The following is a 25,908-nucleotide window of genomic DNA, read 5'->3' on the forward strand; positions in this document are numbered from 1 at the left end:
AATAATGTCAAGAAAATGAACATCAAGAAACAGAAATGAACTGCAAAATTCTGAAAATTCTGTTAGAGTATAAAACAGAAGAATCAGAGTAAACATTTTGCAATTTCAAACTTTCTATAGTAAATATTTATTTTTCAAACGTGTGTGTGTGTGTGTGTGTGTGTGTGTGTGTGTGTGTGTGTGTGTGTGTGTGTGTGTGTGTGTGTTTGTGAGTGTCAGATGTGTGTGTCAGATTGCTGTCATCAGCTAGAAAACAACAGATGACTTGTAATGCCAACAATGACCAAAAGATGGCTATAGAGCTCTCCTTATTAATGTCCTGGTTCAGTGTGTGTGTAAGTGTGTGTGTGTGTGTGTGTGTGTGTGTGTGTGTTCTGCATTGTGGTTGTGTTATTGTCTCAACCCTTAATTTCTGAGTGTGTATGTTTAGCATTGTGGATTTATTGGTTTTATTTGACAAATATATATATATATATATATATATATATATATATATATATATATATATATATATATATATATATATATATAAGCATTTTGTTAAAGTTTCACCAGTTCATTCTTGTGTTTGTGTGTGTGTGTGAGTGTGTGTTTATGTTTTGCACTGAGGATGTTTTAGAGTCTTACCCTGTAACTTCTGTCTTTTTTTCTGCATTGTGGCTAATTTATTGATTGCATTTGACAAATAAAGAAAAATAGCTGTTTTTTGGTCTTTCCCATTCATTTTCAATGGTTGGTCAATTTTGACGGCGAATACCAAAGGTGTTTTTATGACTGCTCAGATAAAGGAAACAATTTTTATTACATTTTTAAAAATGACTGAATACCATAGGAGAGTTAGTCTTGGTCACTTTGTTAGTCACTTTGTGTGGCGCAGTGAATAGAGCTCTGGGTTTCAGTTCAAAGGACTGGGTGAACCCCAGTTCGAAACCTGCTTCAGCTGGTATAAATCTGTTGTGCTGGAGCTCTTTACAATGTGCTTAGAGAATGGCTTTAGTGCTTGGCCCTGATCATTGCTACTTGCAGCTATATTCATTATTCTCCTTCTTCTTCCTCCCAATGGGAGTCATTCAGCTTTAAATATTCAACTAGTAAAACACTATTGAATATTGCAATTTGATTTTCCTTTGTGCCTTTGCCTGCCATGGGCAACAATGAAACTGCTTCTCCCACCTAAATCCAAAAATGAACAATAATGTTTTTTGCAGAACTTAACCGAAAAAGGGAACAAAGTCCCTTTTAATTGTTCCAAAGTGAAAACTTTATTTTTAAATGGTGTTCACCCAAAAATAAAATTCTGCTATTATTTAAATTGATTGTATTTTGACGAATGCTGACGCGGAAGCGGCAGCGGAAGTGGTAGCCCTCGTGTAAAGCCCTCCTCGTGTGAAGACCTACTTGGGTAAAGACCAGCGAGTCTACTTGTGCAAGTCCACCAAGCAAGGACACCGACAAGGCGCCACTCAACATAGCACTTAAGTATCTTGTTATTGTGTCTCTTTTCTCATTTTCCTTCAATATACTAACATGTCTACTTCATGAATAACACATGCCTTCAAGCACATCCCTGTTATCTGTTACAGACCGTTCACACGATATCGATGCAAGACCAAACGCAACCCACACAACCTACGGCCACTTTTCACCTCAGCACCTGCTCCGCTCTCTTTATCAGTGGGACTCTGGAACTGCCAGTCAGCGGTAAACAAAGCTGACTTCATTCCAGCCTTTGCCACGCAGTCCACCCTCAGCATTCTGGCACTGACAGAAACATGGATACGTCCAGAGGATACAGCAACACCTGCTGCTCTCTCCAACAACTTCTCCTTCTCTCACACCCCTCGACACACCGGTAGGGGTTGGGGAACAGGTTTGCTCATTCATAACAACCGGACTTTTTCATCACACTCTTCACTATGTAAAAATACTAGTTTTGAATTCCATGCTATTACTACAATGCAATCCACAAAAATACATATTGTTGTCATCTACTGCCCTCCAGGTCAGCTGACAAACTTTCTTGAGGAGTCGGATGTCCTGCTGTCCTCCTTGCCGGAGGATGGTAGGCCACTTGTGGTTCTTGGTGATTTCAACATACACCAAGACAAGCCCCAGGCCACTGATCTGAATACTCTCCTGGCCTCATTTGACTTGGAAAAACTACACACCACAGTAACTCACAGATCGGGCAACCAGCTGGACCTCATCTTTACATGTAACTGTACCAACTCAAATATTTTTGTTACTCCTTTACATGTCTCTGATCACTACTTTGTTCAATTCAACATGACCCTCCCATCTACATTAAAACAGACTCCACCTTTGGTTTCCTTTCGCTGTAACCTCCGTTCCCTCTCACCCTCTCGCCTTTCTACTGCTGTTTCTACCTCTCTTCCTACACAAAATGTATTTACCATGCTTAATGTAAACACTGCCACAGACACACTAAGCTCTACTTTAACAACCTGTCTAGACAACATTTGTCCTATCTCCTCTAGGCCAGCACGTGCTACACCACCCAGCCCCTGGCTGTCTGACATCCTTCGTGAACATCGGACTGACCTCAGGGCAGCTGAGAGTAGATGGAGGAAATCTAAAGATCCAGCAGATCTAGGTAAATATTAGTCCCTGCTTGCAACTTTTTCAGATAACGTTAAATCTGCAAAAACCTCCTATTACCAGAACAAGATCAACAGCACCACAGAAACTCGCAGCTTGTTTAGAACATTCAAAACACTTCTCTGCCCTCCCCCTCCACCTCCTGACACATCACTGACAGCAGATGTCTTCACCACATTTTTTACTAATAAGGTTACAACCATCAGCAATACATTCTCAGCACCACACCCTGTCAAACACCTGTCTCCTGTATGCAACTCTTCTGTCTCTATGTTCTCTCCTCTGACTGACACCGAGGTCTCTAAACTCCTCCACTCCAACCACCCCACCACCTGTTCCCTTGACCCCATTCCTTCTCACCTTCTCCAGGCCATTTCTCCGTCCATCCTACCTGCACTCAAACACATAATTAACACATCTCTACTTACAGGCACTTTTCCCACTACATTTAAGCAGGCTCGAGTAACCCCGCTGCTGAAGAAACCCGCACTTAATCCCACACAAATAGAACACTACAGACCAGTCTCTCTCATCCCATTCATGGCAAAAACACTTGAAAGGGCAGTTTTCAATCAATCTCTGCCTATCTCTCACAGAACAAGCTGCTGGATGACAATCAGTCAGGCTTCAAAAGTGGACACTCCACCAAGACTGCCCTGCTGTCTGTCACTGAGTCGCTGAGATGGGTGAAAGCTGAATCCAGATCATCAGTCCTGATTCTGCTGAACCTTTCTGCAGTCTTTGACATAGTCAACCATCAGATCTTACTCTCTACCCTCTCCTTGCTGGGCATCACAGGAACTGTGCTTGACTGGTTTAATTCCTATCTCTCAGGTAGGTCCTTCAAGGTAGCCTGTAGAGGTGAGGTATCCAAGCCACATCAGCTACTTACTGGGGTACCTCAGGGATCAGTGCTTGGGCCACTTCTCTTCTCTATATACACAACATCACTGGGACCCATCATTCAGGCACATGGTTTCTCTTACCACTGCTACGCTGATGACATGCAATTCTACTTGTCTTTCCAGCCCAACGACACCACAGTGACTGTTCGAATTTCTGCCTGCCTGGCGGACATCTCGGCCTGGATGAAGGAGCATCACCTGCAACTCAACCCAGCCAAGACTGAACTCCTTGTCTTTCCAGCCATCCCTGCTGTTGAACACAACATCACCGTGCAGCTGGGTGCAACTACAGTAACGCCTTCCAAATCAGTCAGAAATCTAGGGGTAACCATCGACAACAGACTAAATTTTACAGACCACATCTCAAAGACCGCAAGATCATGTAGCTTTACACTCTACAATATCAGGAAGATAAGACCCTTCCTCTCTGAACATGCCACACAACTACTTGTCCAGTCACTTGTCATAACTAGACTGGACTACTGTAACACTCTCATTGCAGGCCTCCCGGCATGTGCAATTAGACCCCTGCAAATGATCCAGAATGCAGCAGCACGTCTGGTCTTTAATGAACCAAAGAGAGCACGTTACACCACTCCTTGTCTCTCTCCACTGGCTGCTGGTTGATGCACGTATCAAATTCAAGGCTCTGATGCTGGCATACAGAACAGTCACTGGGTCTGCTCCAGCATACCTAAAATCATTTATGCAGAGCTATGCGCCCACTAGAAGCCTGCGGTCGGCTAAGGAACGTCGCCTTGTTGTACCAACACAAAGAGGCACCAAAACACTTTCCCGGACTTTCAGCTTCATTGTACCACGTTGGTGGAACAACCTTCCCAACTCCATCCGTGAAGCTGACTCACTCTCTGGCTTCAAAAAACGACTAAAAACACATCTGTTCCATGAGCACTAAACCAGACATAAAAAAAAAAATAAAAAAAACATTCATGTTGCACTTTATTCTGTTTTGAATACTATTATGATGCTAGTGATACTTTGTAATACAGCACTTTTCATACCACTGTCTCCTAAGATGATTCACTTATGTTTTCCTCTTTTGTAAGTCGCTTTGGATAAAAGCGTCTGCCAAATGAATAAATGTAAATGTAAATGTAAATTGTATCACTTCAGAAGACTTGGAATGTATGTTTCTATGTGTGTTTTTTTTTTATTTATTTTTTTATCTAGATATTATTGTTTATAATAGTGCAATTTTTTCATAAGAAAAAAGGTTCAAAATTTGAAAGTTGAACATGTTCTAAATTTCAAGTAATTGATTACTTGTTTTGTGTGTGTGTGTGTGTGTGTGTGTGTGTGTGTGTGTGTGTGTGTGTGTGTGTGTTAGAGTACTCGATTACAAAATTACTAGAAATGCCCATCCCTAACCCCTACCCCTAAATCTAACCTTAACATCCCCTACATGGTTTTATTACAGTAACCAAAGTATCACCATAGTATTTTGTAGTAAAATCAAAGTCACCACAAAATTAAAAATGGTTACAATATAAACACCATATTACTGTAGTATATGTATAACAACTCTATGGTTTCCACCAAAAAACATGGTTACAACAATTTTACTGTAGTAAAACTTTTTTATGTAACATTATAAGTAGTATTAAAGAAAACATTAAGAGAGGAGACAGGAAACAGAATGGGAAAAAGAGTGTGACAGTCGCACCGGCATTACGCCCCACACCACTGAAGCAGCCCTGACAGTGCAATTTTCCGGAAATTTCTATGTGCATTTGGGTGCAAATAGACATGCTGTGGAGAAGGGTATATCTGCAGACATTGCTTCAAAAAGGGGCGTGAGCTCCAAATTGCCACTAAAGATATAGGGAGCTCCTAAAAGGGTAAGCCTTTTCTCTAACCTTAACCGTGAGTGGAAGTGACACCCCCTTATGGAGTTGGCACAACCCTCTTTTGAAGTAACCCAGCCCAGTGTTCAGTGTAGCTGTGTACAAAGCACCACCCACACAGAGATCACTGACAAACTAAGCAACTTCCTATTGGTCAACAAGTTGAATTCACTCGAGTCTGAGTAAAAATGCATCTGAGTATGTGACAAGTTCAAACCTGCATCCGAATATCCATACTTCTCTAGAATGCCAAAAACAGTATGCCAGTTGAGTAGTACTGTATGTCCGAATCCATAGTATTCATAAGACAGCTTGAGTTTTATGCCTGAACTTAGTCATTAAATCTTATATTTGAGCTTCTTTGCCACACATACACACATAAAAATGCATGCGCATGTACACACACGAACACATACACACACACACACACACATAAATGTACCTGTGAAACAGACAGGGCACTTGAAGGTTCCTCCCATCCCCTCAAAGCTGTGCTCGATCAGGTGACACTGCAGCTTCGCAGGAGAATCGAAACTCAGACTGCAAACTTTACATTCATGATTGAGACCTTCCTCTGTGAAAACACACACACAAACACACCATGTTTAATTTGAATGGTGCACTCAGTACCTTTTTTGTTTGTGTCATCTTGAACTTACACTGACACCAAGTGGTGTGGATGCAACATCATTCAAAAGCAATAGTTTTAAGTGCATTCAGTAATTTTTTCCTCATTAAAGAAGTTTAACTTCTAAAGACATGAATTGTAATTTTGCAATATATGTAGAAAATCATGACAAATCACATTAAAATGAAGACTCCAGTTGTAAAACAACTAATGGCTTTAATTAATTCCATAATTTGTTTGCAATTTTTTTTTTTTTTTTTTTGCGTATTTTGATATATTTTTGAGTGTTTAAGGTAAGATACTGCCTGCATTATATATAGTACAATAGTAGGACTTTTATTTTGAAGCGCCTCCCCCATCTTTGCGTGAGGAGCCATGTTAATTTCATCAGTGAAACGGAGAGAAAACGCACCATCACGTTGATTAGGACTGTGTTTCACTTCACTTTTAACATCCACTTGCTAACTCCCCTAAATACTTCCCCTCGGGGGAATCCCCGCTTTCATTTTTGAAGTCTGTTCAACCTCATTAAGTGAGCGAGGGAAGTTTCTGTTGACAGACCCTCAACCCCTCAATTTTGACCGAAGGAGTGAGCCTGCTCTTCAGGCAGCTCCATATCCCACAATGCAACTCGATTGTGATGTGACAGCAGATTGCACTTCATAAACCCCACCCCCACACAACTCTAATGTATGTTGGAAGTTAAGTCAGTTAAGCAGTTTAGAAAAGTTAAATTGAGGTTTAAAAGCATAATACTTGTAGCTACCTTAAACTGTTTATCACACAGTTATAGCCTATGTAATCATTGTTATGTTAACATTTTCATTTGTGTAAATCTTGATAAATCCTTTCTAACAATTTATTCTAATGAAAAAAAGAATAATAAACATACAAGATTTATACATAAGCCTCTGAAACCAATATCCAAAAACATTGTTTTCTCAGGTGCAAAAATCACTAAATAATTCCACATATTGACATCAGCCTTCAACATGCTCCAAGTGATCAAGGGTTAAGCGTGTTCCAGTTAAACCCATTGCACGTCTTCCACAAGTAGCGGACACTCACACAACATAAGCGGTGACGTACATCCGAGTCCATGAGACGGAGTGAAGTTTGCGAGGGAAGGGGATAAAAACTTGAAATGGAACGCAGCCCTGATCTTTTCAAAGATTACAAGGTTTAAGAGCTGTATAAGCACCTTCCAAAAAGGCATAAGATTTGTACATTTAAAACGTCATAATTACTTGTGTAACCTCTGTTCCCTGATGGAGGGAATGAGACGTTGTGTCGATGTAGTGATACTAGGGGTCACTCTTGGGAGCCCGAGACACCTCTGGTCTTTGATAAAAGGCCAATGAAAACTGGCGAGTGGTATTTGCATGCCACTCCCCCGGACATACGGGTATAAAAGGAGCTGGTATGCAACCACTCATTCAGGTTTTATGCTGAGGAGCCGATATAAGGTCCGGCCATTTCAGCGTGTAGTTCAGTGTTGTGGCAGGAGGGACACAACATCTTGTTCCCTAAATAAGGGAATGGAGGTTACACAAGTAACCATGATGTTGCCAATCTGTCACTCACTTGACGTTGTGTCGATGTAGTGACACTAGGGGTCCCTATATGAAATGCCACAACTGGCTGAACTGTGTTATGTGAACTGGCAGTGTGTGGTGGGCAGACTATTGTGTGCCTCATTGCCAGCACAGCAGGTCGACACGTAACCTCCCCCAACATAGTTATGAGTGTCGAACGGCCCTTTTTGGGGACAAGTCGACTACCCAAGAAATAGAGACAGGCTTAACCCAGTCGTGGCCTCTTTTCCCCTTCTCTTTTTTCCACTTCCTAAAAAAGAAGGGGGATTATCCGACTGGGCCGCCAGGTCTAGTCGGGGGGTGTCCCTCCCAAGGGGAAGACACAGCGGAGACCACACCTCGCCCAAAGACAGGGGGGGATATTTAAGTGGAAGGATACATCAGATGGTCTTTCCAACCATGTGGAGAGTATTCAAGGTAGATCCTGCCCAATGGGGGAGGAGTTACTACAAACATGGAGACTGGGGCAGAAGGACTCTGCCCAAGGAAGACGCAGTTTGCCAACAGGGAAATGAATTAGCGGAAGATATATATCGAATGGGGTTAGCCTTGCAGGGAACCGCCACATGCGGAGCACCTACCCCAGAACAGGACTCTTAGTTAGCACGTGTACTGGGCCAGCAGCGAATCTCTCCGAAAACTCAACTGCCACAGGGCTCGGAGGAAGTCAACCAGGGAACAAACTTGTGAACACTACTGGGAATTAATGGCGCACGTCTTCAGCTGAAAAGGAGGTGGAAGGTGCTATGTGCAAGCGATACACCCGGCCGGCTATCCCGGGCTTATCCGCTTGCGTTGTGTGCCACTACCTGGGACGAAACCGTTCCACCCGGAGGTTGTAGAACCTTGCAAAGGTGTTGGGTGTTGCCCATCCTGCTGCTCTGCAAATGTCTGTTAGAGAGGCACCTCTGGCCAGGGCCCAGGAAGCCGCTACACCCCTGGTAGAATGGGCTCGTAGCCCTACCGGGGGCGGCATGTCCTGGGCGAGATATGTCATTGTTATGGCATCAATGAGCCAGTGGGCGATCCTCTGCTTGGAGACAGCGCTTCCTTTCCGCTGTGCACCAAAGCAGACAAAGAGCAGCTCAGAGATTCTAAAGCTCTGTGTGTGATCCAAATAGATGCGTAAAGCACGCACCGGACACAGCAACGACAGGGCTGGGTCTGCCTCCTCCTGGGGCAGCGCTTGCAGGTTCACCACCTGGTCCCTAAAAGGGGTCGTGGGAACCATGGGCACATAGCCCGGTCGGGGTCTCAGTATCACGTGAGAGTAACCCGGACTGAACTCCAGGCACGTTTCGCTGACAGAGAACGCTTGCAGGTCACCTACCCTCTTGATGGAAGTGAGCGCAGTCAGGAGGGCAGTCTTCAAGGAGAGTGCCTTAAGCTCGGCTTACTCCAAAGGCTCAAAGGGGCCTCTCTGTAGACCCTGAAGAACTACAGAGAGGTACCATGAGGGAAAGAGGCGCAGTCTGGAGGGATTCAGCCTCCTGGCGCCTCTTAGGAACCTGATGATCAGGTCGTGCTTCCCTAAGGACTTACCGTCGACTGCGTCGTGGTGTGCTGCTATGGTGGCAACGTACACCTTCGAGGTGGAAGGGGACAGCCTCCCTTCCAACCTCTCCTGCAGGAAGGAAAGCACTGATCCAACTGTGCATCTCTGGGGGTCTTTGCGTCAGGAAGAACACCACTTAGCGAACAGATGCCACTTAAAGGCATACAGGCGCCTCGTAGAGGGGACCCTAGCCCGAGTGATCATGTCTACCACCGCACAACATGTCTCGAGAGTGAGCTAGGATTAGCCAGTCGTCGGGATAGTTGAGAATGCGAATGCCCACCTCCCTTAACGGGGCATGGGCAGCCTCTGCGACCTTCATGAAGACGCGAGGAGACAGGGACAGGCCAAAAGGGAGGACTTTGTACTGATACGCCCGACCCTTGAATGCAAACTACAGGAAGGGTATGTGTCGAGGAAGGATTGAGACGTGGAAGTACGCATCCTTCAGGTCTACTGCCGCGAACCAATCTTGATGCCGGATGCTCGCCAGAATGTGTTTTTGCATCACCATCTTGAACGGGAGTCTGTGTAAAGCCTGGTTCAGTACTCGCAGGTCCAAGATTGGCCGCAACCCACCGCCTTTTTTCAGTACAATGAAGTAGGGGCTGTAAAACCCCTTCTTCATCTCGGCTGGAGGGACAAGTTCTATCGTGCCCTTCCGTAGGAGGGAAGCGATCTCCATGTGCAAGGTAGCAGTGTTTTCGCTCTTGACCAAGGTGAAGTGAATACCGCTAAACCTGGGTGGGTGCCTGGTGAACTGAATCGCATAGCTGAGTCGGACGGTCCGGATTAGCCATTGCGATGGATTGGAAAGCGCGAGCCACACGTCCAAGTCCTGTGCAAGGCGGACCAAGGGGACAACGTTGTCGGATGTACTGGCAGGTGGGGCCTCGCGGCGGGGTGGAGCTCAAGGTGCCACACCACGTTGTGGCCGTGCTGAGTCTAGGGACATCGAAGCACTTACCTGGCTCCTTGTGACCACCCCCGGAACAGCCTGGGATGGGGGAGGAAGAGGCCTGTCCTCGTAACCTGTGGAGACTGCCACATCGGGGGCGGCTGTGTGCCACAGCTGGGTGCTCAGGGGCGGAAAGGCCACCGCTGGAGTGCCAATCCTGCAAGAAAAAACCCGTGGACGGTAGTCGTGGTGACGACCGTGCACACCGGGTATGTGACCCAGGGAGGAAGGAAGCCACTCATTTGCTGAACTGTTGGGTACCGCAGCCACTTGGGCATGCGGTGAAATCAAACAAAAAGGCCACCTGGCCCTCCACCGGGGGATGGAGTGGTCTTTTTACCAGCTCCAAGTGAGTGGGTTCCCTCGTCTCTGGGTCACCTGTCTCAGGGGCGCTTTGACGACCTCCGTGGGTTCTTAGGCACCGGTTGTGAGATGGGTGGCATCTGCTTCCTGCGGTGGGCTCCACGCCGGGGCCGGGCCGAAGGGGCAGGCTGTGGGGGAGCCGGTGCAGTCACCACAGGGGGACGCCCTTGGCGACGAGCAGACGGGGTGTGGGATCTTGAGCCGCGCCGGGGCAGGATGTGCCAGATTGCCTCCGTCTGCTGCTTCACCGCCGAGAACTGCTGGGCAAAGTCCTCGACGGTGTCACCGAATAGGTCAGCCTGGGAAATGGGGGCATCAAGGAACCGTGTCTTGTCGGCCTCGCCCATCTCGACCAGGTTGAGCCAAAGGTGGCACTCCTGGACCAATAGTGTGGCCATCGTCTGCCCGAGAGACCGCGCCGTGACATTCGTTGCTCGGAGAGCGAGGTCAGTCGCCAAGCACAGTTCCTGCATCAAATCTGTGGCAGAACTATCCTCGTGCAGTTCTTTCAACACCTTGGCTTGGTGGACCTGCAGGAGAGCCATGGTGTGCAGGGTAGAGGCAGCTTGTCTAGCAGTGCTGTAGGCTTTAGCCGTCAGGGACAACGTGAGCCTACAGGGCTTGGATGGGAGCTTAGGGTGTCCACGCCAGGTGGCGGCGCTCTGCAGGCATAGGTGCACCGCAAGCACCTTATCCACCAGGGGAATCGCCGTATAGCCCCTGGCCGCCCCGCCATCGAGGGTAGTGAGAGCGGGGAACTGCGGAATCGGGGCCGGGCAGTAAAAGGTGCCTCCCACGATTTCGTCAGCTCCTCGTGCACTTCCGGGAAGAATGGCACTGGAGCAGGGTGTGGCTGCTTTGAGCGGTGCCGCGAGCCCAGGAACCAATCATCAAACCGCGAGGGTTCACGGGAGAGTGGAGGGTTCCACTCTAACCCGACGCTCGCGGCCGCCCGGGAAAGCATGTCCATCATTTCGGCATTGGCCTGTGACTGGGCAATCGTCCCCGAAGGGGGAAGCCCAGCTGAGGCTTCTGCATCCGACTGGACAAACCCATTCTCTGATGCTGCACTTGAGAGCTCATCATCTTCGTAGGCTCCGAACAAGAAGCCAGACTCGCCATGAGACGAGCCGGCAAACTCATCCGGAAGCCTGTTTGGGGCAGACGAGCGTGCTGGGGAATGGGAGGTCCGCGGGGGGATACCCGGCGGAGACGATCCCATTGGGGTCCCCAAATCGCCCCCAGTGCTAGCCGTGCTGGCCTCATACCCGTAGGTAGAAGGACCGAGGCGGGGAGCCACTGGGATGGCTTGCTTTCTTACGAAAGCGAGCCGCGACCACAACGTTGACATGGTCATGTTCTCGCAATGAGAACATGAACCATTCACAAACTCTGCCTCCATGTGGGTCGCGCCCAGACACGAAAGACAGCGATCATGACCATCCGAAGTTGAGAGATAACGACCACAACCAGGAATAACATACAATCGGAAAGGCATCTTTAAAAAGATGCGTCTTTAAAAAGACTTTCCGTGTGTGCCGCTCTTTCAGATAAATATATACTCTTTTAGAGGAAAAGGCTCTTTCAGAAAATATACTCTCTTGTTTTTCTGCCGAAGCGTCCAGGGGCGTTCTCTGCAGTGCACCAGTGCAGAGAAGGGAGAAGCCACTGAAATGCGCCGTCAGATCCAGCAGAGGTGAATGAACAGTAGGATTCAGCTCAATGAGCATGACCGTTCGGCTCCGAAGAGAAAATCTGAATGAGTGGTTGCATACCAGCTCCTTTTACACCCGTATGTCTGGGGGAGTGGCATGCAAATACCACTCGCCAATTTTCATTGGCCTTTTATCAAAGACCAGAGGTGTCTCGGGCTCCCTAGACTGACCCCTAGTGTCACTACATCGACACAACGTCGAGTGAGTGACAGATAGGGAACAACTGTTAACCCTCTGGGGTCGACGGACGCGCCGGTGCGTCCTGCTGGATTTTTTCCTCATAACAGTGGAAACAACTTAAAATACTCCATCATTTTGGGGCATACAGATAAGTGTAAGACATCATTAGAGACTATAAAGGGTCTACTTTTATTTGTGTACACTCACAATAACAACAAAACCTTGTGCTTTTGTAAAATAAAGAAAATAAACAGGGTGCGCTTTCAGCCATCTCTGTCTCCGTGAGCGTCTTTCTGAAACACGTCACAAAAATGAACTGAAACTCCACGAATATTCATGACACAAACATGAAACATATGTCTAAAGGAAGCTTAAAATGTCTACTTTTAAATAAAACAATTCAAATTTAAAACAAATATTCTCCTGCAATGTAATCTGTATGAAACAAAGCGATGTACAATTTCTCCTGGCTCAGCTACTTATCGCTAATGTGATCCCACCCACCAGCAGAGCGCGCTATTCATACGGTAATGTGATGAGGCGATCAATGCAAATGGTAAACGCCCCAACAATGCCTTAAAAAGCATCAAGTTCATTCACTTTTCTGCGCATTTGGAGGATGGCACGCTACACAGGTGAGGAAGCTCCTGGATAGTGATGAAGAGTTCACATTTTCCTCAGAAGAAGAGCGGGAATCCGACGAGGAACGTTTGCATTTTGAAGAGCGACTTGATCCAGCCGAAGATACAATTTCTGATGAGTAAGTAATTTAGTTTTATGTAAATATTAGTTGACATGCTATTTTATATAAACGTGTACATATTTTACTAGTTGGACTATTTCCAGACTTGCCAGCCAGGATTCGGAGTATTGAAATTTGAAATATGTCCTAATAGGCAAGTTTTAGTTACATTTAAATGTTGTTTCGGCTAAGCAGGTATTTAAATTGTATGCTGTATGATATAAATATGATGTGTAATATGATATAAAAATGACAGGAATGTTTAGATTATATTTTAACTAGTGTTTATGCTGCCTCATTATCATCAACAAAGATTGTGCTTTCAAATATCTGTTCGGGTGTAAATGTGTAAAATGTGCTGTAAATATGCCCATATTAGAAAATCAGCATATCAGAATGATTTCTGAAGGATCATGTGACACTGAAGACTGCAATAATGATGCTGAAAATTCAGCTTTGATCACAGGAATAAACTGCATTTTACAATATATTCAAATAGAAAAGTTATTTTAAATTGTGCAAATATTTCACAATATCACTGTTTTTGCTGTATTTTGGATCAAATAAATCAGCTTTGGTGAGCAGAACAGACTTCTTTTAAAAACATTAAAAAATCTTACAGATTTAAAACTTTTAAATGTAGTGTAAGTCTAAAGTTTTATGTAAAGAAAATGTATAGTCAGATTACTTCTTTTAACTTAAACTTGATTTTGTGAATAAGCTACAAACAATACATTTAATCATTAAGTCTCCTCACATTCATTCACTCTCAGGGGAGGGGTCTTTGTCTCCTCAGGTGTGAATCACATCAATATTCATGATCATCCACGCCTCCTCGCATATGGCCTTTCAAACACTAAAAGTGTCTTACAAAAGTTAAATGACTATATTGTCATGAATGAGTGAGTGATCAGGATGGTTTTCACATCATTTTTGTAGCAAAAACTCTAGGCTACAAGATCCAGTTCTCAAAAGTCTTGTGAACAAATGTTTAGTATGTGTTATATGGCCTTATTTCATTGACTTAAAATTTTTGATTTTTTTCAAAAACCACAGATAAACTTTATTTTCTCAAAAATACAAACATGTACATACATGTTGTTCACATATTATTGTAGCCCAGTTTGTGCTGAATACAGTGTTATCAGACTTTAGCCATTAATATGTTTTTAAGCAACTGAAAAAAGCACAAATGTCAAATCATGTCAAAACTTCTCCAGGGACCAAAACACCCTCAGACCCCAGAGGGTTAATTCAAATGAGCATCTTTGTGAAATGTTGTTGCACTTTTTGCATGTAATGTCATGTGGGATGCAAGGTTAAGATTAAAAAACAGAGATAATTCATAATGCTTAAAAATGGATCATATTTGTATTGTTTCATGCATCAAACATAAAAAAATAATGTTTTTTGGTAAAGTAAAATATATAGTATATGTTAATAGCAAAGTAATAATTCAGCCTTACTATTTGATAGAGAAGAGTTTTAACATTATTGTGTTTTGCTATGTTATTTAGCTCTTACAGTGATTTGCTTGAGTTATACGTTGAATTGTAGGAGTTTAAGGTGATTTTACAAAAGTAAAAGGAGTTTTCAAGGATCCTTTAACTCAAATATATCCTCTTAAAAACATCAGTCGAGTCTTGGCCATTATTCGTGTGGGGTCTGCTACATCAGTCATATCAGTGACCTCATAAAAGCTGTTTTTATTCTACATGGAGAGGGTCCGAACATGGGGGCTGCCATGCTAGAATCACATGACCAGCCGAATACTACTTGCCTAATTTCAGTAACCATCCTGTTATTTGACACTTTCAATCATTGATTAAATTAATCATTAATCAAGCAGACTGTGAATGCTAAATTTCTACAGTGGCATCTGAAACTGAAACAAATTTGTGCAAGTTTGTGATATTCTGAAGTTTGAGTCCACTTATGAAAATGTTTCTATTTTGCATTTTTCTAATTTAATCGTTTATTTTTCATTACAAATTATATTATAAGCATTACATTTTGAGTGAAACATTTGTCCAAAACACGAAGATTATGATATAATCATGATGCTGCATGTGAATTTTCACAGACCATCTTTTGAAAGTGCTTTAATGAAAGAAAACCTGTACTTTTGTACAAAATAAGTTAACACAGTTAATGTCACAAATTTGCTTATTTAATTACTGATCACAAAATTGTGTGGAATCTTAAATATTTCTTATATTACGTCATTGTAATCATGTAATCACTATGAAGTTTTTTGCACCTGCATTCCAATCTCTATCTTGATGTAATCCTTCCTCATGATCAGCTGAATGGAAGGGTGACGAGACTCGCGCTGCGCATGCAAGCCATTCGCGCATCACAAGCTGATCAGCTATTTTTGGTGAATTGGACCTGCAAAATCCAAAAACTTCATTTCCAGGTTTAATTAATATTTTGAACAGACTTGAAAATATTTTTGAACCCCACGATGTGGGTTTATGTTTTCTCTTTTAATTGTTTAATATAATTTTGTGTGTGACCATGGTTTAATGAGGGTGTACCTGTATGCGAAATTTCAAGGATTAATAGTGGTGTTTTCCCATTATCACATGTTGTTCTGAAAGCAAAAAGAAACAAAAGAACTGATAGCTAAGGATGGCCGCAAAATATTTACATGCCCACAGCAAGCGATGTCCTTCATAAAGTCAATGGAATGAGTAAGTCATTATGTGATACTCTCTATGCAGCCGAGTGGGCCTGACTCACTGAATATTCACTTGACTGTCCGAGGAAACTGAGCGCCTTCTTTGTTTCTTTTTGTGCTGGTTCCACCAAGCAGCTGGAGTTTGCTTTGTGGGATAACACTCCTTCGGGACAGTTTATGGATGAATCTGCATGTTCTTTGTGTTTATGCCTCCTACTGATTGGAGTTTGTTCTGTGGAATATTTCTTGCAAAACATTGGAGTGATTAGGGCATCTGTTGCACTCATGTAACAACCGAGTGGGCCTGACACACTGAACATTCACTTGACTGTCCGAGGAAACTGGGCACATTTTTTGTTTCTTTTTGTGCTGGTTCATTATGTTGATAATTAAACATTTATAATTCAAATGTCTCAAACAGAGTAAAGATAAATTATGAAGAGTCATTATTGTTTTAGAAGAAATTCAGGGGAAAAGGTTGATTTTGGCTAATATGTATGCACATAATGCTGATGAACAGGGCTTATTTATAAATCTTGAAGGGATGTTGCAAGCCGCTGGCACTCCTCATGATATAATATTGGGAGGAGACTTTAAAATATTGATGAATTCAGTCCTTGATCATAGTGAAGCAAAAGTGTGTAAGCCCCGTAGAGCAACACTGACGCTTCACAGGATATGTCTTTTGAACCCATCTGGTAGGGACTATACATTCTTTTCATCAGTCCATAGGATTTATTCTAGAACAGATTTTTATATATATATCCCTCATTTACAGACTTATTTTATATATAAGTCCCTCATCCCTCATGTTGACTGCTCAGTTGGAAACATCTTAGTCTCAGATCATGCCCTGGTGAGTTTAGAGGTGTTGCCACATACGGAGAAAAATAAATCATATAGTTGGCACTTTAATGTATCCCTTTTGCAAAATCCTGAATTCCAACAAATTTTAAAGGCTGAAATTAATGTTTATATGGAGACCAACTGGTCCTCAGTATCCTCTGTGGGCATGGCTTGGGAGGCACTTAAGGCGGTTCTTAGGGGTTGGATCATACAGTATGCCTCATTCACCAAAATATCCAAAGCACAAGAACTCATGGAGTTGGAAGGGAATATTAAAAGTGCAGAGTCAGAGCTTAAGGCCGAATGTCCTCTGATGGCCTCAGAGAATTGACCTGATTGAAATACAGATATAATACTATTTTGTCACGGAAGTTGGAGTTTTGGCTATTCAGGGAAAGACAGTCATACTTTGAGTCGGGGGACAAAGCAGGGAAGCTTTTGGCAAGATATATAAAGCAGAGAGAGTCTTTTTCTATCATTCCCTCAGTGAAATCTGCTGGTGGTGAAATGTTTACTCAGCCATTGATATTAAAAATTCCTTTAAATAATTCTATCTTGGTCTCTATAGTTCCATGTCTTCATCTAATGATAAAAATATTAGAAACTTTGTGGAACCATTAGAACTCCCTAAACTGACGACTGAGCAAAAAAATTCTCTTGATTCTGAGATAACCTTGGAGGAGCTTGGCGAGATAATTAAGGCCTTGCCTACAGGGCCAGATGGCTTTGCCGCTGAATTTTTTAGATCTTATGCTACAGAATTGGCTCCACTTTAGCTAGAAATTTATACGGAATCATTAAAGAATGGAAAGCTTCCGCCAACCATGATGCAAGCCCGGATCAGTCTGATTCTTAAAAAAGACAAAGATCCAAGCAAGTGTAAGAGTTACTGTCCAATTTCCCTGTTCCAGCTAGACGTTAAAATATTGTCAAAAATTTTGGCTAATCGATTAAGTAAAGTTATGACATCTCTTATACATATAGATCAGGTGGGGTTTATTCAGGGCCGCAGCTCTTCTGATAACATTAGGCATTTCATCAATATCATGTGGTCAGTGGTGAATGATCAGACTCCGGTCGCTGCCATCTCACTTGACGCCGAAAAGGCATTTGATATAGTAGAATGGGATTATCGTTTATAAATTTTGGAAATGTATGGGTTTGGGAGTACGTTTATTGGATGGATTAAGTTACTTTATAGACACCCGGTAGCGGCGGTACAAACAAATAGATTAATTTCAGATTATTTTACTCTGGATAGGGGCACCCGGTTGCCCTCTTTCCCCATTATTGTTCTGTCTTGCCCTGAAACCATTAGCAGCCGCGATAAGGAAGGAGGATGATTTTCCAGGGGTGATGGGAAGTTTCTGCTTTAAGCAGATGATATTTTATTATTCATCTCCGACCCTTCTACATTTATGCCTTGTCTCCACAGAATAATTTATTCCTTTTCTAAATTCTCGGGATACAGAGTTAATTGGTCTAAATCCAAAGCTTTGGCTCTGACAGCGTACTGCCCAATAACGGCTTTTCAGCCAGGCGCCTTTCAGTGGCCCAAACAGGGCATTAAGTATTTGGGTATTTTATTCCCAGCAAATTTGTGTGATTTAGTTAGAGTTAATTTTGACCCTTTAATAAAAAGGTTTTCAAGCGATGTGGGCAGGTGGGCTTCATTACATTTATCAATGATTGGGAATGTTAATGTTTTAAAATTAATTGTATTCCAAAATTTAACTACCTGCTACAGTCTCTCCCTATAGATGTCCCCCTCTCTTATTTCAAGCAATTTGATAGCATAGCAAAGTCCTTCATTTGGAATGGGAAACGTCCCAGATTACACTTCAGTAAGCTGCATAGGCCAATTGACAAAGGTGGGCTAGGCCTACCCAAGATTTTGTTTTATTATTATGCATTTGGTCTCAGACATTTGTCTCATTGGTCGCTTCCACCTGAGAGAGCCCCTCCCTGGTTTTGTATTGAACAGGACTGTGGTAGTGGGGGCATGGTCAAGCATCTCTCCGGAGAGAGAGAAAGCGGTAAGGGCGCTTACACCTGAGCTAAATTATGTCTAACACCTGTCTCTAATTTCAGTGAGCACGGGGAGAGCGGCATAAAATAGAGACACACCACAAATAGAAGGGAGAGAGAGCCTGGGCACGACAGACCTGAGCAAGAAGCAAAGAGTTTTTATTACAAGTGATGAGAGTTTATTTTGTGAAGCGGTGTGTGATTGTTGATTAACTTAATGCATAATGCAAAGACTGTGAGACTGTAATTTGTGCTGCAGAGAGAGAAAATAAATCCTTACCTGAACCAGGAAAGCTGCTTCTCGCTTTCCTCCTTACACTGGTGCCGAAACCCGGGAAATTGAAGTTTGAGTTGAAGATGGATGGAAGTCGTCCCGTAGAGTCCTCCCAGTTGACGGAGATCTTCCAAGTCCTCGCTGGCCTACATCAGAGCCACCAACAGACGCTGCTAGAGCTCCGACAAGATCAAGACCGCCGGTCTGTCGAGCTCCTGCATGCTCAAGCCGAGGACCGGCAGGCGATCCGGAGCCTCCTCAGCCAGGAGGCTTCCTCAGCCACGACCCCGGACACTCCCACGCCATTACCCCCGCCAGCATTACAGAAAATGGGGGCGGCGGACGACCCTGAGGCCTTCATGGATTTGTTTGAGCGGACCGCCGAGATCTGGGGCTGGCCGCTCGGCCAATGGGCGGCCCGACTTATCCCACTATTGTCCGGGGAAGCCCAGCTCATGGCTCAACAACTGCCAGTGATGAGCCTCCTGGGCTACGGAGATTTAAAAAGAGCCATCTTGCAACGGGTTGGTCGCACTCTGGAGGAAAGTCGTCAACTCTTCTGGAGCTTGAAGTTGGAGAGCTCCGACTGCCCGTTTGCATTTGCCCAGCGGCTCCGTGACGCCTGCCGAAGATGGCTGCTAGTGGGGGATCGCGACGTCCAGGGAATTATCGACCAGGTGGTACTGGAACAGTTCACAGATCGACTGCCAAAAGGGACGGCGGAGTGGGTCCAGTGCCACCGCCCGGCGTCGTTGGAGGAAGCTATCCGATTTGCAGAGGACCACATGGCGGCAATCCCGAGGGCGGAAGAGCTCTCCTACCTTTTCTCTCCTCCCTCTGTTTCTTCCTCCTCCCCTCTCTCCTCTCATTCTGCTCTCTCTCCAGGTCCCGTTCCTGCCCCACGCAGACGAGGAGGACCTCAGCCCCTGAGACCAGATCCCCGGGTGTGGGAGGTGACACCTTCCCCTACTCCAATGCCCCGCCGCTCTCCCCCTCAGGGGGGGGCGCCCGCCGACACAAGTGTGGGCATAGCGCCTGGGCCGGCCTGCTGGAGGTGCAGAGACCCAGCCACTTCCAAGATCAGTGCCCTCTGATGGAGCTGGGGATGGTGGTGCGGGTCTCTGACCTCCCACAGGCTGCCCCCGACCGGGCCGGAGCGTACCGGATACTGGTAAGTGTCAAGGGGGGTACTCACCAAGCGTTGGTGGACACTGGTTGTAATCAAACCACTATCCACCAACGCCTGGTTCAACCCGAGGCATTGGTCACAACTAAAACGGTGAAGGTGAAATGTGTACACGGGGATATTCACAAGTATCCGGTGGTGACCCTGACAATTAAATTTCGGGGGAAAAAGCATACAGTGGAGGCCGCGGTTAGTTCCCGCCTCACCCATCCGCTGATTTTGGGGACTGATTGGCCTGATTTTAGAGTTTTATTAAAGGGAATTTGCACGGATGGGTCCTGTACGAAAATAGGGAGATGTGTGATGTGCGATGCTCTGGCAGGGGAGGCGGAACCGGGACCATCCTCAACAGCTCCACGTCATAATGACGAGAGAGGGGGAGAGGCTGCAGCCCCACCCCTTCTCAGGGAATTCCCTGACGGGGATTTCCCTTTGGAGCAGTCGCGAGACGAAACCCTCAAACACGCCTTTGACCAAGTGAGAGTCATCGATGGTCAACGACTCCAGCCTGACATCGCCCTTTCATACCCCTATTTTGCAATTATAAATGAGCGGTTGTATCGAGTGACACAGGACACTCAGACCAAAGAGGATACAACCCAACTTTTGATTCCAAGGAGCCATCGGGAAATGGTATTCCAGGCAGCTCATTATAATCCCATGGCAGGTCACCTAGGAGAAAGGAAAACACTGAACCATCTAATAGCCCGTTTCTATTGGCCGGGCATTGGCGGCGATGTCCGCAGGTGGTGTGCGGCATGCCGCGAATGCCAGCTGGTTAACCCACCGGCCACCCCAAAAGCGCCATTGCGCCCTCTCCCTCTGATTGAGGTTCCCTATGAGAGAATTGGAATGGACCTCGTCGGGCCATTAGAACGGTCAGCACACGGACATCGCTTTGTATTGGTCCTAGTGGACTATGCAATGCGATATCCGGAAGCAGTGCCTCTTTGCAACATCTCAGCACGCAGTGTTGCGGAGGCACTCTTCAAAATAATCTCCCGGGTGGGGATTCCGAAAGAAATCCTCACCGATCAGGGCACAACATTTATGTCACAGACACTACGCGAACTGTACGAGTTGTTAAATATTAAATCGATTCGCACCAGTGTATACCATCCTCAAACGGATGGCCTGGTGGAACAATTTAATAAAACCCTCAAAAACATGATTCGTAAGTTCGTGCACGATGATTCTAGAAATTGGGATAAATGGCTCGACCCCCTGTTATTTGCAGTACGAGAGGTCCCGCAAGCCTCCACTGGCTTCTCCCCATTTGAGCTGCTGTATGGGCGACGCCCACGCGGTGTGCTTGATGTATTGCGAGAGGCCTGGGAGGAGGGACCTTCAAACAGTAAAAATGAAATTCAGTACGTTCTTGATCTTAGAGCAAAACTCCACGCTTTGGGGCAACTAACACAGGAGAATTTGCTCCAAGCTCAAGAACGACAGCGCCGACTGTATGACAGGGGAACTCAGCAAAGGGAATTTGCACTGGGAGATAAAGTACTTGTATTGCTTCCCACATCGAGCTCTAAATTACTCGCCAAGTGGCAAGGACCCTTTGAGGTCACACGACGAGTGGGGGATCTCGATTATGAGGTTAAACGAACCGATAGAGGGGACGCTCGTCAAATATACCACCTCAATCTCCTGAAATTGTGGAGGGAGGCGGTTCCCATGACGTTGGCTACGGTAGTTCCCGAGAAGGCAGAGCTCGGACCGGAGGTGAGTTCAAAACATAAACAGTTCACCCCGGTCAATTGCGGAGACCACCTCTCACCGAGCCAACTCGCGGAGGTTGCTAGGTTGCAACAGGAGTTTGCAGATGTGTTCTCCCCTCTACCGGGATGTACAAACCTCATCCATCACCACATCGAGACCGAGCCTGGGGTCGTGGTACGTAGCCACCCCTATCGACTACCCGAACACAAGAAGAAAATTGTTCAGGAAGAATTGGATGCGATGCTTGATATGGGGGGGGGGGAGTGGTAGGCAGGCCGGATGCCGCCCCGGCCTGAGTCGGGCGGTGGGGATATGTGGCAGCGGGGGCGTGGTCAAGCATCACTCCGGAGAGAGAGAAAGCGGTAAGGGCACTTACACCTGAGCTAATTTATGTCTAACACCTGTCTCTAATTTCAGTGAGCATGGGGAGAGCGGCATAAATAGAGACACACCGCAAATAGAAGGGAGAAAGAGCCTGGGCACGACAGACCTGAGCAAGAAGCAAAGAGTTTTTATTACAAATGATGAGAGTTTATTTTGTGAAGCGGTGTGTGATTGTTGATTAACTTAGTGCATAACGCAAAGACTGTGAGACTGTAATTTGTGCTGCAGAGAGAGAAAATAAATCCTTACCTGAACCAGGAAAGCTGCTTCTCGCCTTCCTTCTTACAAGGATGTTCTTGCCCCTATTTTGCCATTGCAAAGCCTTTCTATCAAACTAACTGGAGAAGTTAAATTTCACCCTGTTATCTTGCATTTGCACTCGGTATGGACAAAAGTGTCCTGAGTGTTTAATTCAGTCATTTATTTAAATGTTGCCTCGAGCTTATGGCTGAACCCCAAATTATGTATTAATATGTCCCCTTTCTGCTGGTCAGAGTGGATTGTGAGGGGGGTTACTACACTCGGTGACCTATATGAGAGTGGAGTGTTGAGATCCTTTGAAAATTTGGTTCAACATTTTGGATTCCCAGATCTCAGTTCTTTAGATATTTACAGCTGTGCCACTATTTTTGGGAGTAGCATACACCCCCCTAAAATGGCAGCTACTCTGGGAGTGGTGATTACTGCTTTTGGAAAAGGTCATGAGGCATCAGTGTATTACTCCCTGATAATTCAGAGTCTGGGGGTCGGAGCTTCAAATTATCTCAAGAGATTATGGGAGAAAGATTTAAACTTGGTATTGGAGGAGGGACAGTGGGCTAGGATTAAAAAAAATGTCAAGTCTGCATCTAGAGATGCAAGGGTGTGCCTTTCATTGAAGCTGAATTCATCCGTGAAGTTCATTCACCTCAACTGCTGGATTCTACAGCGCATTTCAGCGGCTTCTCCCCCTCTGCACCCGTGGAATGCAGAGAACGCCCCTGGGTGCTTCGGCAGAAACAACTAAAAGAGTATATTCTAAATAGAGTATATTTTCTTTCTAAAAGAGTGGCACACACGGAACGTCTTTTTAAAGATGCCTTTCCATTTGTGTGTTATTCCTGGTTGCGGTCGTTATCTCTCCGTTTCTGATGGCCATGATCGCTGTCTTATGTGTCTGGGTGCTGCCCACGTGGAGACATCATTCGTGGATGGGTCTTGTCCTCATTGCGAGAACATGACCATGGCAACGTTGCGGCTCTCTGCCTCGGTCCTTCTACCTATGGGTATGAGGCCGTGCTGGTTAGCACTGGGGGCAATTTGGGGACCTCAATGGGACCACCTCCACCGGGTATCCCCCCACGGGCCTTTCCCCAGCACACTCGCTGGCCCCAGTCGGGCGCTCGAGCGAGATCGCTGGCTCGTCTCAGGGCGAGTTCGACATCTCGTTCGGAGCCCAGGAAGAAGACGAGTTATCGAGCACAGCATCGGAGAGCAGGCTAGTCCAGTCGGACGCAGAGGCTTCGACTCTAATCCTACCTCCTTTGGGATTGGTCGCCCAGTCCCAGGCCGACATGGAAATGACGGACATGCTTTCCCGGGCACCGTGAGCATCGGATTAGAGTGGAACCCTCTGCTCTCCCCTGAACCCTTGCGGCTCGACGATTGGTTCCTGGGCTCGGGGACCGCCCACAGCCACGCCCCGCCCCCGTTCCTTTCTTCCTGGAAGTGCATGAGGAGCTGACAAGATCGTGGGAGGCACCTTTTACTGCCCGGTGCTGGTCTTTCAGCTCCCCCGCTCTCGCTACCCTCGATGGCGGAGCGGCCAGGTGATCCCCCAGGTGGATAAGGTGCTCGCGGTGCACTTGTGTGAACAGAGCACCGCCACCTGGAGGGCCAGTATGTTTACGTCATCCCTGACGGCTAGAGCCTACGGTGCCGCTGGACAAGCCGCCTCCACCCTGCACGCCATGGCTCTCCTGCAAGTACACCAAGCCAAGGCGCTAAAAGAACTGCACGAGGGTAGTTCTGACCCGGGATTGATGCAGGAACTGCACTCGGCAACCGACCTTGCTCTCCGGGCGACGAAGGTCATGGCGCAGTCTCTCGGGCAGGCGATGCCCACCCTAGTGGTCCAGGAGTGCCACCTTTGGCTCAACTTGGTTGAGATGCACGTGGCTGATAAGGCACGGTTCCTTGACGCCCCCATCTCCCAGGTTGGCCTATTCGGTGACACCGTCGAGGACTTTGCCCAGCAGTTCTCGGGGGTGAAGCAGCAGACGGAGGCCATACAACACATCCTGCCCCGGCGCGGCTCAAGACCCCACACCCTGTCTGCTCATCGCCAAGGGCGTCCTCCTGCAACTACAACACCGGCACCACCGCAGCCCGACCCTGGCGTGGAGCCCAGCGCAGGAAGCAGACACCACCCGTCTCATGGCCTGTCGCCAAGAACCCGAGGAAGGCTTTGAAGCGCCCCTGAGATGGGCGACCCAGGGGCAAGGAGACCCGCTTCTCCGGAGCTGGAGAGCAGACCACTCCATCCCCCGGTGGAGGGCCAGGAGGAGAATCTTTTGTTTCGTTTTCATTTAATTTCACCGCATGTCCAAGAGGCTGCGGTACCCAAATATTCAACAAAAGAGCGGTTTTCTTGTTCCCTGGTCACATGTTCGGTGCGCACGGCTGTCCTCACGACCACCGTCCACCGTCCCATCTTTGCAGGTATGGCGCTCCAGCGGCGGTCCCCCCTCCCCTGTGCGCCCAGCTGTGGCACAAACACGCCCACACAGGATTGGATCCGGTGGACTATGAGGAAGAGACTTCTCCTCCCCCCTCCTCGGCCAATCTTATGGGGGGTGGCAGGAGCCAGGAAAGTGCTTTGATGTCCCTGGACTCAGCACGGCCACGGGGCTTGAATCCCCTCGATGTGGCACCTCGAGCTCCGCCCTGCCGCGAGGCCCCACCTGCCAGTATGTCCGACATGATCATTTGCTTGGTCCCCCTCGCCCGGAGTTTGGGTGCGTGGCTCGCGCTTTCCAACCCATTGCAGTGGCTGACCCAGACCGTCCGACTCGGCTACATGATTCAGTTCGCCAGGCACCCGCCCAGGTTCAGCACCGTCCGCTTCACTTCGGTGAAGGGCGAGAACGCCGCTACCTTGTGTGCGGAGATCGCTACCCTTCTGCGCAAGGGCGCGATAGAGCCTGTCCCTCCAGCCGAGATGAAGAAAGGGTTCTACAGCCCTTATTTCATCATACTGAAGAAAGACAGTGGGTTGCGACCAATCCTGGACCTGCAAGGACTGAACCGTGCAGACTCCCTTTCAAGATGCTGACGCAAAAACACATTCTAGCGAGCCTCTGGCATCAAGATTGGTTTGTGGTGGTAGACCTGAAGGATGCGTACTTTCACGTCTCGGTCCTACCTCGACACAGGCCCTTCCTGCGTTTTGCCTTTGAAGGCCAGGTTTACCAGTACAAGGTCCTCCCCTTTTGGTTGAAGGTTTAGAGTTTTGTGTGTGATATATTGGGCACTCAGGTTTCATTTTGCCCCAGATTCTGTATTTTGGGGGATGGGGCGGTCATCGATATTGAGAATAGACACATAAAGAGTTGCATCCTAACTAGTGTCATGATCGCCAGACAGATACTTTTATGTACCCCCTGCAGGGTTATGAGC

General features: G+C 46.4%; 1 protein-coding gene across 4 annotated transcripts in view; it reads right to left on the minus strand.

The window, feature by feature from the left end:
• Positions 1 to 25,908, minus strand: part of LOC127442853 (zinc finger protein 521-like) — a 263,975-nt gene that overhangs the window by 20,953 nt on the left and 217,114 nt on the right. For 3 of the 4 annotated variants that reach the window (XM_051701091.1, XM_051701090.1, XM_051701092.1), the window contains one exon: positions 5,832 to 5,963. In XM_051701091.1, the coding sequence (XP_051557051.1) occupies positions 5,832 to 5,963 (132 nt within the window). Of the gene's footprint in view, positions 1 to 5,831; positions 5,964 to 25,908 lie in introns of those variants that run through there. The other variant, XR_007897530.1, reaches the window with a different exon arrangement.

The sequence above is a fragment of the Myxocyprinus asiaticus genome, chromosome 6 (assembly GCF_019703515.2).
Source record: "Myxocyprinus asiaticus isolate MX2 ecotype Aquarium Trade chromosome 6, UBuf_Myxa_2, whole genome shotgun sequence".
NCBI lineage: Eukaryota > Metazoa > Chordata > Actinopteri > Cypriniformes > Catostomidae > Myxocyprinus > Myxocyprinus asiaticus.